General features: G+C 38.1%; 2 protein-coding genes across 2 annotated transcripts; both read right to left on the bottom strand.

Moving 5' to 3' along the window:
* Positions 1-980: 980 nt before the first annotated feature.
* On the bottom strand, positions 981-7,039 carry LOC116038729 (protein lifeguard 2-like). Its single transcript, XM_031283328.2, has 12 exons — positions 6,763-7,039; positions 4,651-4,741; positions 4,382-4,470; positions 4,146-4,210; positions 4,009-4,062; positions 3,849-3,899; positions 3,711-3,750; positions 3,383-3,420; positions 3,075-3,162; positions 2,822-2,917; positions 2,481-2,534; positions 981-2,364 (listed from the first exon to the last, which is right to left on the bottom strand). Exons 1-12 carry the CDS (start codon positions 6,775-6,777, stop codon positions 2,215-2,217), a joined length of 831 nt encoding a protein of 276 aa, XP_031139188.1. The 5' UTR covers positions 6,778-7,039; the 3' UTR covers positions 981-2,214.
* Positions 7,040-9,026: 1,987 nt separating this feature from the next.
* On the bottom strand, positions 9,027-11,198 carry mfsd5 (major facilitator superfamily domain containing 5). The gene is made up of 2 exons (XM_031283305.2): positions 11,062-11,198; positions 9,027-10,693 (listed from the first exon to the last, which is right to left on the bottom strand). Exon 2 carries the CDS (start codon positions 10,610-10,612, stop codon positions 9,164-9,166), a length of 1,449 nt encoding a protein of 482 aa, XP_031139165.1. The 5' UTR covers positions 10,613-10,693; positions 11,062-11,198; the 3' UTR covers positions 9,027-9,163.
* Between the last annotated feature and the right edge of the window lie 793 nt (positions 11,199-11,991).

The raw sequence follows: 11,991 nt of genomic DNA, 5'->3' as shown, positions 1-11,991 counted from the left end.
CATGTTCTCTGTGGATCTGTCGCACGGACACTGCGTGTGGACAAATATCCGATCTTGTCTTCTCTACATTTTCTAATTATATTTTTAATGAAATAATCCTATGTCAAACACATAGCTAGGGAACAAAGTGTGTTCTCATATGTATTTATCATTATTATCATAATGAGGCGTTTGAGTATTTCTTTTCCATCTGTAATTGACTTGACAGACGGCAAAAATGCAAACCATGAAGAAACCCTGTTCAGTATGAAAGCTAAAGACACATATTATTTTTGTCCAATGAAACTTGTTAAATACAAAACAGAGTGGTATAGCAGCACTATGACGTTTACCTAGCCATGGTCCTTAAATACCATTATCTCCCCTAACTAATTGTGTGGACCAAACAGGCAGAGGAAAATCTGAACACACAGGCACAATAGAAAGGCAAAAACATGTAATTATGATTTACAATTTTATATACAATTATATTTTCACAAATCAATAGACGCCTACTGAGCTAAACATTAAAATGACCACTAGTTTCAGGAAAATACTTCAAAAATAGAACTATGGCTCCAAAATAAACGTAGAGGGACAAGGAAGTTCATACACATCCGAAATAATAAGAAAAGACCAGAGTGCTGGTAAATAACACACCAAGCAATTGCATCATATTTTAATGATGCTGTTAGCAGGTGATTTTTTAATCATAGGATAATATTCAGAATATTTAGAAAGACAACTCTAAGCTAAAATTATAAAACTTAAATTAAACTCCTCTTTGTCCTATGAAAAGTGGCATATATACAATTTTCCTAAAATAATTTCTTAAATGGAATTTCATGAGTATTACAGACAGGCAAAAATAAATGTAACATGTATTTTATTCCCTAGCCCTCCTTCCCTTCCCCTAAGTGGCTCTGTCACTTGTCAGGCCGCCATTGTAAATAAGAACCTAGTGAAAGGTGAAATAAAACCTAAAAATAAACATAGAGGTGTTAAAGCACATTATTATTTATTAAATCAGAGAAACTTTGTGAGTCCATTCATACACATTCACCCTTTAATAAATCAATACAGAAACACAAATGCTTCGTGAAATGCAGGGACAATTCAATATACTGCATCAATATCGTGAAAAAAAGGTAGTCCAAGGCCACTTTAGACAACTTATGAATTCATTTCAAGCTTAAAACTCACCATTTTTATATCACACACTTTCTGAAATATATCATTCTGTCATAAAAAAATAAACTTGTCATGTCATGAAAAATAGCATTCAAGCCCCTCCACAAATGCAGGCCTTACCAAAAGTTACAGTAAATCTGTGCATGTATGGCACTGTCATGTTTAATGTTAAATAATTGTATTATTATCATGATTGTGTCACCACTTCAAACCAACTGAATACGTTTCCATATAAATAAAAACCAAGGACTATAATGCCAACAATCAAGAAATGTCCAAACTAAAAGCCTTTCATGAAAAGATTATTATACACAATCTTCATTCAAAATATTTCAGGTTTAAACACACATATTAGAAAAATGACTAATTATAAACAATACAACAAGGTGAATGCAATGAATGATAGCCTTAGAGTTAAATGGAATAAAACCAACACATAGACCATAATGTATATGCTTGAAAAAATAGGAAAAGTCTTTGAAGTTTTTTTTGTGTGTGCTTTCAGTCATGTCACTAAATCATCACCCACAGCAATATCCCAATGATGGGATGACTACACTTGGCATAGTTAGGGCTTTTTAAGAGCCATGCACAATGTATTATAGATCACATACCTCTTAAAGAGCACTGACATCTATTGTTTGCAGGACATTTGTGATATCTAGGCAGGACATAAAGACAGCCATACAGCTTCAGATGAACACTCACAGTATGCTTTATCTACGTTAAATGGAGGAAGATCACTGATTGTTTCTTGTTGGTAAAACTAGTAAGCTAACCCCATAATGTGGTGTGGGTTCACGACATGCTAGAGAAGAGGGAAAGGTTGTGTACATTTTGGATGTGAAAACTGACATCTATCTACATGTATAGCTATACACAAGACTCACAAAGTAGTTGTGGCCTTATCTGTATCAGGCAAAAAAATAAAGCTGTTACAATTGGAAACATTGTCATCACAATCACCAAAATTTTAAAATACTCTTATTATTTATGCCTAAATTCCCATTCCTTGTCTGTAGGTAAGATAGGTGGGGTGATGGTTTACTCTTGTTTAGTTCCAAAGATTTGGAGGAAGAAGGAGAAGATGTAGATAATATCTAGGTAGAGGTTGAGAGTGGCGAAGACATACTCTTCTGGACTCATGGTGTAGCGCTTATTCCCCATGAGTAGCTGGGTGTCAAATGCCAAAAACTGCAACAGAAAATAAAACAGCAAGTAAGACATCTTTTTGTCTGTTTCCGATTTTGATAGTCTACAAAATATGATCATGTCTTTAAGTAATGGCTTGACAGTGTCTGTACTCTTACCATGGTAAACAGTATGGCTCCCAGGACAGCGTAGGTGGCATCCAACCAGGGTACCTAAATGGCAAAAATGTCTTGATTAGATGCAATGTTGGTGTTTAGATCACCACATGAAAGGTCCATTATGTAACATCTGAATGCATATATATATATATATATATATATATATATATATATATATATTCAGAGTTGAGTCATTAGTCTCATATCAAATATTTGTCAGACTTTAAATTTACATTTGTATTTGATGAAACTTTATCCTGGTTGTCTGAAAACCCTCCAAAATTCCAGCCTCACGTGACACACATCTGATGTAACTGCTTGATTTGGATAGTCGGACTTACATATTGGAAGGGGAGGACGAGTGCCAGCACCAGTCCAGAGACGAACATGACCATGCAGAAGACAAAGAGCACGCCTTGGTATGATGTCACATCAAACTGCATGGAGAAAGCACGTGAAATCAAACCTATGTTTATCCAGCGTGAAAAGCTGACACACATGAATGATTTTCACTCGTAATCATGCATACAGTATATCAGATAATATATGAAGTACTTAAATACAGTACAGTAAAGGAAAAAGTGTTTTTGTCACCTTAGTTTGGAAGCTGAAGACTGTGACCAGGAGACAGACTGCTACTGTGATGCCCAGACACATCACCACTGACTTGGTGTTATAGAAGCTATTAAAACAAGAAACATGCAAACAAAATGTCCTGAAAATGTTTCAAGAAATATAAAACAGAATACATAACACAGTTTTATAAAGGCCTACATCACTGGCTCCACACACAACCTCACATACTGTAAAGAAAATACATTGCTGTCTAATTATCACTGTCTCTTTCTGCTTTAAAGTAACACATGACAATCATAAAACTGTGAGAAAACATAAAAGAGTACCTGGACAACATCCCTGTCATGTATGAGAGTGAGAGGGTCTGTAACAGGACATATGACAGTCACATGAAAATGCAAGCATTTGTTAAATCTCTTTGGACAAGTCATGACTGGAGAGCATTAACTTTTATAAAATCAATCAATTAATTAGTTTTAGATTAGACTAACATAGACATGTTAGCTGTCAACTTACAATCATTTGGGAAGTGAAAGTTACACATTGACAAATATTGTTAATCTATGAATATACTGTTTGCTACACTGCTAATAAATAAAGTCCAGTCTACACATGAACATGTTTATTAAAAACAAATATCTGCCTTGTACTTACAAAGATACCAAGCAGAATCAGATTCCATGGAAACTGTCTCCTGTAGGAGTGAGAAACAGATTGGAGATTTAACAATGTAGATGATTTACAGTTTTTTTTATAATGATGTACATTTATTTTTTAAAACTTTTTACTTACCTTGGTGCAGAGCAGCAAGATAGGGTGAGATATGTGACAAAGAACACAGCGCTGTTAAACAACAGAAATATTGTTAGATAGTTTGTTAGATAGAAGTGACATAAATCCAAAAATGTATGGAGTAACTGTGTATTACAAACTGACAAATTCTGTCACTTACTAAGACGCCCAGTACCAGCCTGGGTTGGATTGAATATAGTCCTTCACTGGGTCACTAAAAGAGATATAGTCTTAAGTAAGTACACTACCCAGTGAATTTGATCAGAATGACTTTTAAAGGATTCGTCTAATACTCACCAGAATGTGAAAAGAGACACAATAGCGAGAGTGACCAAAAGCTGGATCATCAAGATAGTGTACACCTAAATGAAATAAAGTTATGAAAAAAATATTGCATAATTGTACATTTACTGGTATGTGCTGGTCTGGCCTTTAAAGTTTAATAATGTTCATTTGAGGTAAATTATCAGTGATACACAGCATTTACAACACAGCTAATACTGTCATCAATGTGATGATAAAGCTTTTGATACCTTACGGATGAAGACCCTCCTGATGTTGCGATCATCCCAGGTGAACTCTGTGAGCATCTCAACATCACTGTAGCAAGGAGTACTGGTGCCTAAAGACCATGTTTATTTTGTGGTTAAGATGTACAATGCATAACAGTCAACATATACTCCTGCATTCCCATCACTCCCACACCATCACAAAACATGAAACACACTACCAAATGCATTTGCCAAAGACAATGAAACACTAACTTTATGATTAAATATTGGAGGATAAGGTGTTGTCATACCCTCGGTGGCTTCCTGATAGCTGGGAGGAGCTGGTGACACTAAGGCTTCTCCACTGAAGGAGCCATTGGTGGCCTTGTTTGCAAGTGAAAGCTGATACAGCACAAAAGATGAACATGTTTTATCTTTTAGTTTATAGTCTGTTACACATTCTAAATGAGATTAAAAAACAATATTTCACAGAAAAAAAACATTAGTAAAATGTAAGATAAAATGTTTCAGATACTACCGGTGTTGCATATGCTTAAGTAGCCTACTGTTCCCTTGAGTGTCAGTAAAGCTAACTAGTTAACTAGTGGGATATACAAACGTAACACATAGATACTCTCTCCCTGAAAATATTAACATTAACATTTATGGTGCAAAGAATCACAATGTAATCCATAGGCTACTATTCAGGATAATTACAAGAGAGTCATATTGCAGGAGTTTCTCCATCTTAGAAAATAAAAAAAAGTAGCCTAGTAAGATAAATGGTCATGATCAGTTGAAATGTTAAGGGTTTTCATGGCTTTGACCTACACTCGCATTACATCGCCACCCACCAGCGAGAGCGTTTATTAGGCTGGTGTGGAGCAGTGCATTCTGGTAGTTTTATTGTGGTTTTATGAGAAGGCAATCTTCCCAGCAATTAAATACTTCTTTAAGGATTTAAACATAGCCTATCTTAAATTTAATTTTGACTAGGTATAGGAGAAATAAAGTTATTTTAAAAATACATACATTACAATATACACAATATATATACAATACATTATTACTATTACATTATGGATATCAGGAATGGTTTTCATTTTGGATATCTGAAATAAAAATTATGACTAGTGAAAACTGGATCCTGAAATGGGACTTCTTCCTAGTAAGAATTATATTGCAGAAATGCAATTGTGGATATCTGAAATTATAAGCCAATACACATGGAAAGAGTGATGCCATTTTTCCTAGGAAGAATGTCAATGTGGATATCAAATGTTCTTTTTGATTAGGAAGAAATTAATTAGGCTACAGATATCTGCAATAGCCTATATCCAGTCTAGCTATAATTGTTAAAACGACTTGCCATGTGCCTCTCTCATGTAGCCTGTAAGCATAGCCTAGGCCTACTTTCGGGTCACAGAGTATCGGGTTCTCTAGCGGCTAGATAACAGGTGTTCTGTCGTTATGTGCATTATGGCATTATTTGACACGAGATTTGGTATGTCGACTAGGCTACCCCTGAAAAAAAGAAAAAATCTAGGCCTATTATCAAAATATTCTCCCCTCATTTTTAAAGTAGGCCTAAAGATGTCATATAGTGATGGAAATAGGCTACTCAAAAACATAAAGTAGGCCTAGCATTAGGGTTGCCACCCGTCCCATAAAATACGGAATCGCCCCGTATTTCAAAATAAAATAGTGCATCCCGTTCCCGTAGAAGCCAAGTCCGTATGAAATCAGCGTTATTTCGACAAGACAGCATAATCGTCAGAACATCGATGTTTAAAAAACCCAGGTCTAAAACCACCACCAGGTTTAAAACAACTTAACACTGTTCCGACCATATTTACAGAAATCTTAAACACTATTCATCTGGATGACAAATGATGAGAGACACACACTGGGACTAGGAGGAGACAGTAGCGTTGTACGAGATCTACAGAAAGAAATGTGTTGTCATGGTGACGCAACATGGTAAAACAGCCTGTGACGCATTTTATTCACATTAACTCAGATAACACTCAGCTGCTTCGAACGTCACAACAATAGGCTATATTTATACAATACAAATGAAAATTACAACAGGATTAAGATGTCATTAATAGGTCACTCTAAGACAGCTTTTGTTTTGCGAATATAAATACTATAGGCTGCTGCAGGACACACAACCACAATTCTACTAGCTAAGTTCTAGTTATCATTCAATAAAATGACTAAATGTGGTTGTATTCACAACTGAATATCCTGCCTTGTCATTACGCATTTCACAATAGTGGGACTTAAAGGATGTACAGGACACGCATATCAACTGATTGTTAGATAATACTCTAGACCCCATTCAGAAAATCCAAATAGGCCTACACATAATTAATTGTCCCAATTAACGGTAGAAAAATGACATTAAAGCAAACTCATACCTTGCCCTTTGTCATGATGCCTGTCTGTCGTCCTGCAGTATGTTGTCTTGTTCTGTATCCCAACCAGTCAATAGGGCTGTGGTGTCTCCTTCTTGATAGTGTAGTTCTTGCAGAGTCTAGCTAAAGGAACTCAGATTGATAGTGCTCTTCTTGCCTGCTCAGACTGGACACTGTGACGATTTTTGTGATGTAATCCCAAAACAACGCAGTTAAGACTCGTGCAGATACCCCTCCCTCACCCACAGAGGGATGTTCTAGCAGCATCCAGGTGAAGCTGCACCATAGAGAAAAGCTAGGACTGTACCACAGCAGCAGGAAAAATGGGGAGGATGGATGCCTGCATGGTGCGTTATGAGGAAAAAAGTCCAGAGAAATCCGGAAACATGGTCTGCAGCAAAAATTAGGAGAGGGAGATTTACAACTTGGCTCAATGCTAGATTACATTTTTTGTGAATTTAAATAGGCCTCTTGCATTTGAATTTTTCAATAAAAGGTGAACTATTTACAGTTGCAACTTTCAAATAAATTTTCATTATTAATGCTATTATATTTTTTTTAAATGATTGGTACATAATGGGACTTAAATACTAATAACTTTTGTTAATTTTGAATTAAATCAAAAATAAGTACAAAATAATGAAAATACAATTACAAAATACAATCTACTCAGGCAGAATTTATTAGGAATACATTTTGATTTCAAAATGAGGTAAATTAAAATATATGATATTGCACCATTTTGATTATTTGGAAAGCCCAACTGATGCTACTGAATAAATATTATAAATTATCAATATGCCACAAAATAGAAATTATGGTTATATCAAACAAATAAATATTATGTACAACATGTACACTTTTATTTAAAGGTGTAAAGAGCACACAGATGTTAAGACAATACAGAGAACATATCTTGTAGATGGTGCAGAAAAGCATTTAAAGTAAAAATGACCAACTGTAGATTTCTTTTTTAATAAAAATACAGATGCTGGAAAAACAACAAACATAAGTATTGTAAGAATTGACATTCAGATACTGGTCTACATGCTAGTCATGACCTTATTTCTTTGGATTTTTATTGAGCTCTCTGTAAACTCTGATTTAAACATTATGATGAAACATATGATCAAACTACTATATGACTGATCCTCATGAGGATATTGACAGGTGAGATTAATAACATCCTGTCAATCCCATCACCCTGTCTCCCTAAAGGTGGACATAGTGAGGCAATAATGTCTTATTTGGAATGGTTTATGGAATGGACATTTCAGCAGTTTACTTGATAAATGTAGGTTGATATGGCCATGTTTCTAAAGCATCCCTACACAGACAGGATTTGTAAAAGTCTCTCCCAAAAAACAACAAAAAGAAGTAACAAGGCAACATTTAAATATACCAAAACACCCCATTTGGATGTTGATTTCATTCACTTAAAAATTTGGCAAAATATAGACTTTTGACTATTCCTATTTAACACGTCGCTACTTTTAGTCTCACAAAACTGGCACAGTACATCTGAAACCAGTCAAGCAGAAATGTATATGCAGGGTTTTCCTGCATAGAGGAATATTTGGCGCCCCCCAAAGAGGTTTTAGCCAGCCCTAAAAGGAAAATCACCAGCACCAAGATGATAAGAATTGAGAATAAAAACAGCAATTCAAATCCTCTCCGAATGTGTTTAAGAGTAATTTACCAAACAACAAGCAGAACATAAACTATGAGTGCTAAATGGAGTTTTTCCTCACCACTGTCGCACTAAATGCTTGCTCTTTTTATTACTGGAATTGTTGGGTCTTTGTAAATTATAGAGTGTGGTCTAGACCTACTCTATCTGTAAAGTGTCTTGAGATAACTCTTGTTATGTTATCATCTTGTTATGATTTGATACTATAAATAAAATAGAATATGATTATTATTTCTCTTAACCCGTTTGTTAATTGGGATACTTTTTTACTCAAGCATAATATACATTTCTGTTTATCAAATTGTCAGAAATAGGGAAATGCATAGCACAGACTCGTTTTGTTTACTGTACCCCACAGGTGTCAAACTCAAGGCCCGCAGGCCGAACCCAGCTCATCACAAATTTGTATCCGGCCCGCATATCAATTTAAGTTCACAATACATTTTGGCCCGCCTAGTTGTGCACCAAACCAAAAAGACAGGAAACTTTTTCAAACTGCAATTACGCAACACTCAGGTGGCTGTGAGTTGGCTGTGTGGTAGCCTGCTTTTAAAAATGTAATCTTTGTTTTGCTTGATTTGCTAAATTCTATGGTTTAGGAACTTTTTGCTGACTTTTGTAGGGCTTTATGTTGACAAAAGTAAAACGAAGCGTCAACAGTGTAAAAAAGGCCCATTCTGAGCCAGGAAAACCCTGTAATTGTGGTCCATCTCATCAATACATCTCCCCCTCCCCTCTGGTTCCTTCCAGTCTTAGGTCTGTGTCGTTTCTGCCCAGCGTGAACAGACTGACTACAGCCATCAAAGCTGCCAGCATCATGACTGCACAGCCTCCAAACATGTGTCTGGTTCCACTGCCCTCCTCCCCTCCACCTGTTCCTGATATCTCTCCATGAAGTGCCAGCAGCCCTAGGCAGGCCAGCAGGTGCAGAGGCAGCCGGAACCAGGCCAGCACACCGGCCCGCTTCTCCTCTGGGATCACCCTGCTCTGGAGAAAGCTGACTGCAGGGAAGTAGAGCCCACAGGCCAGTTCCAGCAACAGGAAGGCCAGAAATGATTCATGAGGTCTAGGTTGGCCTGGGACGGTGGAGAAGGTCAGCATGAAGAAGGAGAAGAAGGCCATCAGCACAGCCAGGCAGAGAACATGGCCAGGCTGTAGACGGTAGCGTGTGGAGGTGGCTAGGCGGTAGAGCAAGGAGCCAGCCAGGCTAGAAGCCATCAGGCAAGAGAACACGATTCCCAAAGGAGGCCCATGAGGGTCCAGTACTGGGGTCCACAGGAAAACAAAAATATATAGGACACTTTCAAACAGAGCCTGCACTCCACCTAAGAGCATGACTCTCCTGTCTGACAGCAGGCAGCGCAAGGCTTCATGGCAGCTGCGTGAGAAACGGGCCCTCGCAGACAAACGGGTCCCACCTCCATTTGGAGGGCCAAGAAGTAGTTTTTGTTTGTCCCCTTCAGGGCCTTCTTCGGCCTCTTCCTTGCCCCAGTCTGTTAGCACCACCCAGCCACAGCACACCAAGCAGGGGACAGCCAGGAGAAATGGAGCCACTGGCCCCAGGTGGAGCCATTCAGTCAGCAAGTTAGCCACCAGCCCTGCTCCCACAGCGAGCCCATGATTCCAGGTAGCAGCTTTGGTGAAGGTACTAGGGATCCACTCCTTGGGGAAATCGTGAACGTCTACATGGCGGTGCACATACCAGGATTCAAATGTGGTGGTAAGCAGGGATGTGGACAGACCCCCCAGGATCCGACCCACAATCAAAACAAAGTAGTCTGTGGACAGCTTGGTGAGACAACAAGCAGAATAGGACAGGCAGAAGAGAAGACATGTCTGTCTGCGGCCCAAGACTTGCGGGAGCCAGCCGGAAAAAGGAGCAAACAGAACACAGGAGGCCAGGCCACACACATATAAGATGGCTATTTGGGATTCCAGGAAGCTGTAGTGGCGGTACAGTTTGTAGAGGTAAGGACCCTGGAGCCAGTCTGCCCACAAAGCCAAAAGATATGCCCGGAGGAATATAGTCTGGAAGCGACGGAAAACTGGGTTGGCTACAGCAGTAGGAGTAGACTGAGGTGGGGTGAGGTGGCGTGCTATGAGCTCGAGGCCAACACACAGGGCAAGCAGGAAAATTATGGCAAAATATGCTGTCACCAACATGGTGTGATTAACTGCACCCACTTGAAGTCAAACCTGAGGTCCTGGGGCGTTTTCAGCTCTCTTCTTTCTATTTCTCAGCACCTGTGGAGAGAAGTGAAGACAGAAAGAAGAGCGTTGGACGTTACCACTGAATAAGTTAGCTTTGTTAGTAATTCGTAGCTAACGTGGCTAATAAGCTTTTACTTTTAGGTATTTAAAGTTAACTACATAACAAAGAAGACATAAGCCAGTTATTACGGCAGTAGAGTATTAGGATAACTTTACTCGTCAATGACAGAACGCTTGACTTGTGACAGTTCAGGTTTGTTTACTTAAAAACATATAACGCTAGCACCTAGAAGCTATTGTTATATAGCTAACGCTAGCCTACAAGCTAGTGCTATCGTAACTTGCGTCACTATTCTATCATATGTTTTCCACTATACTGTAACATACATTATACATCTTACCGTGCCATTTGACAGCGGTCCCATATTAGTTACACCACGATGTACAAAAGTGATAACATTAAACATAACTAAGTGATGGTTTTTGATATGGTAGCCTCTTTAACTGTCTATGATGGTAGCAAACAGACCATTCACTTCCGGGATCCTGGGTATATTATTTCACCACAAGGTGGCGACCCATCATTTGCCTTCTGATTTCCAGGGTAACGTTAGGAGAAAGTTGTTTCTTCCCATATTGCAACTTTCTCAGAGGGCCAGTCTACTCTTAAGGTTGGATTTGATTCATGGATTAATAGTTCGTTATTTGAAGTAGACTAAGTAGTTCCTGAGAAGTTTTTTCCATGTTTTTGATGAAATCGGCACACAGACTCCTGAAGCCTAAGCTTATTGACAATTACTTACGTTGTTGTTCTCTCTCTGACCTAGATTTCTAGCTATGAAGGCAATTACCCCTCTTAGTGACTCTTAACATGCACACCCTAACAACACACAGGTATATTGTGTTACTTTTGTGTTACTCATTTCATTTCTGAGATGCAGTCCTAACCAGTGGTGGCATAAGTACCCAAATCCATTAGTAGGCTACCAATACCGCAATGTAGAAATACTATATTACAAGTTGGAGGACTGTACATCCAAAATCCTACTTAACTAGGCTAAATATCAAATGTAAAAGTAAAGGCTGATTGTTCTGCAGTAAAGTGTCCCCTGTGACTGATATGTTATTATATATGTCATTATTAGATGCCTATACTGATGCATCATTGTGCATTTTATTGTAGCTGGTTGAGGTGGAGAAAGATTTAACTTCCTTATTTACAATTCGGGTAGTTTAGTCTAGGGGTTCCTAGGAGTGGGGCTCCTCCGAGATAAATCTGAGGGGTCATGAAATGTTTAATGGGAGAGGAAAGAAGAAGAAAAACAAATTTC

The sequence above is a fragment of the Sander lucioperca genome, chromosome 12, assembly GCF_008315115.2.
Source record: "Sander lucioperca isolate FBNREF2018 chromosome 12, SLUC_FBN_1.2, whole genome shotgun sequence".
In the NCBI taxonomy this organism is placed as follows: domain Eukaryota; kingdom Metazoa; phylum Chordata; class Actinopteri; order Perciformes; family Percidae; genus Sander; species Sander lucioperca.
Note: the sequence above shows the minus strand (reverse complement) of the source record. Positions and strands in the feature narration are given on the sequence as shown.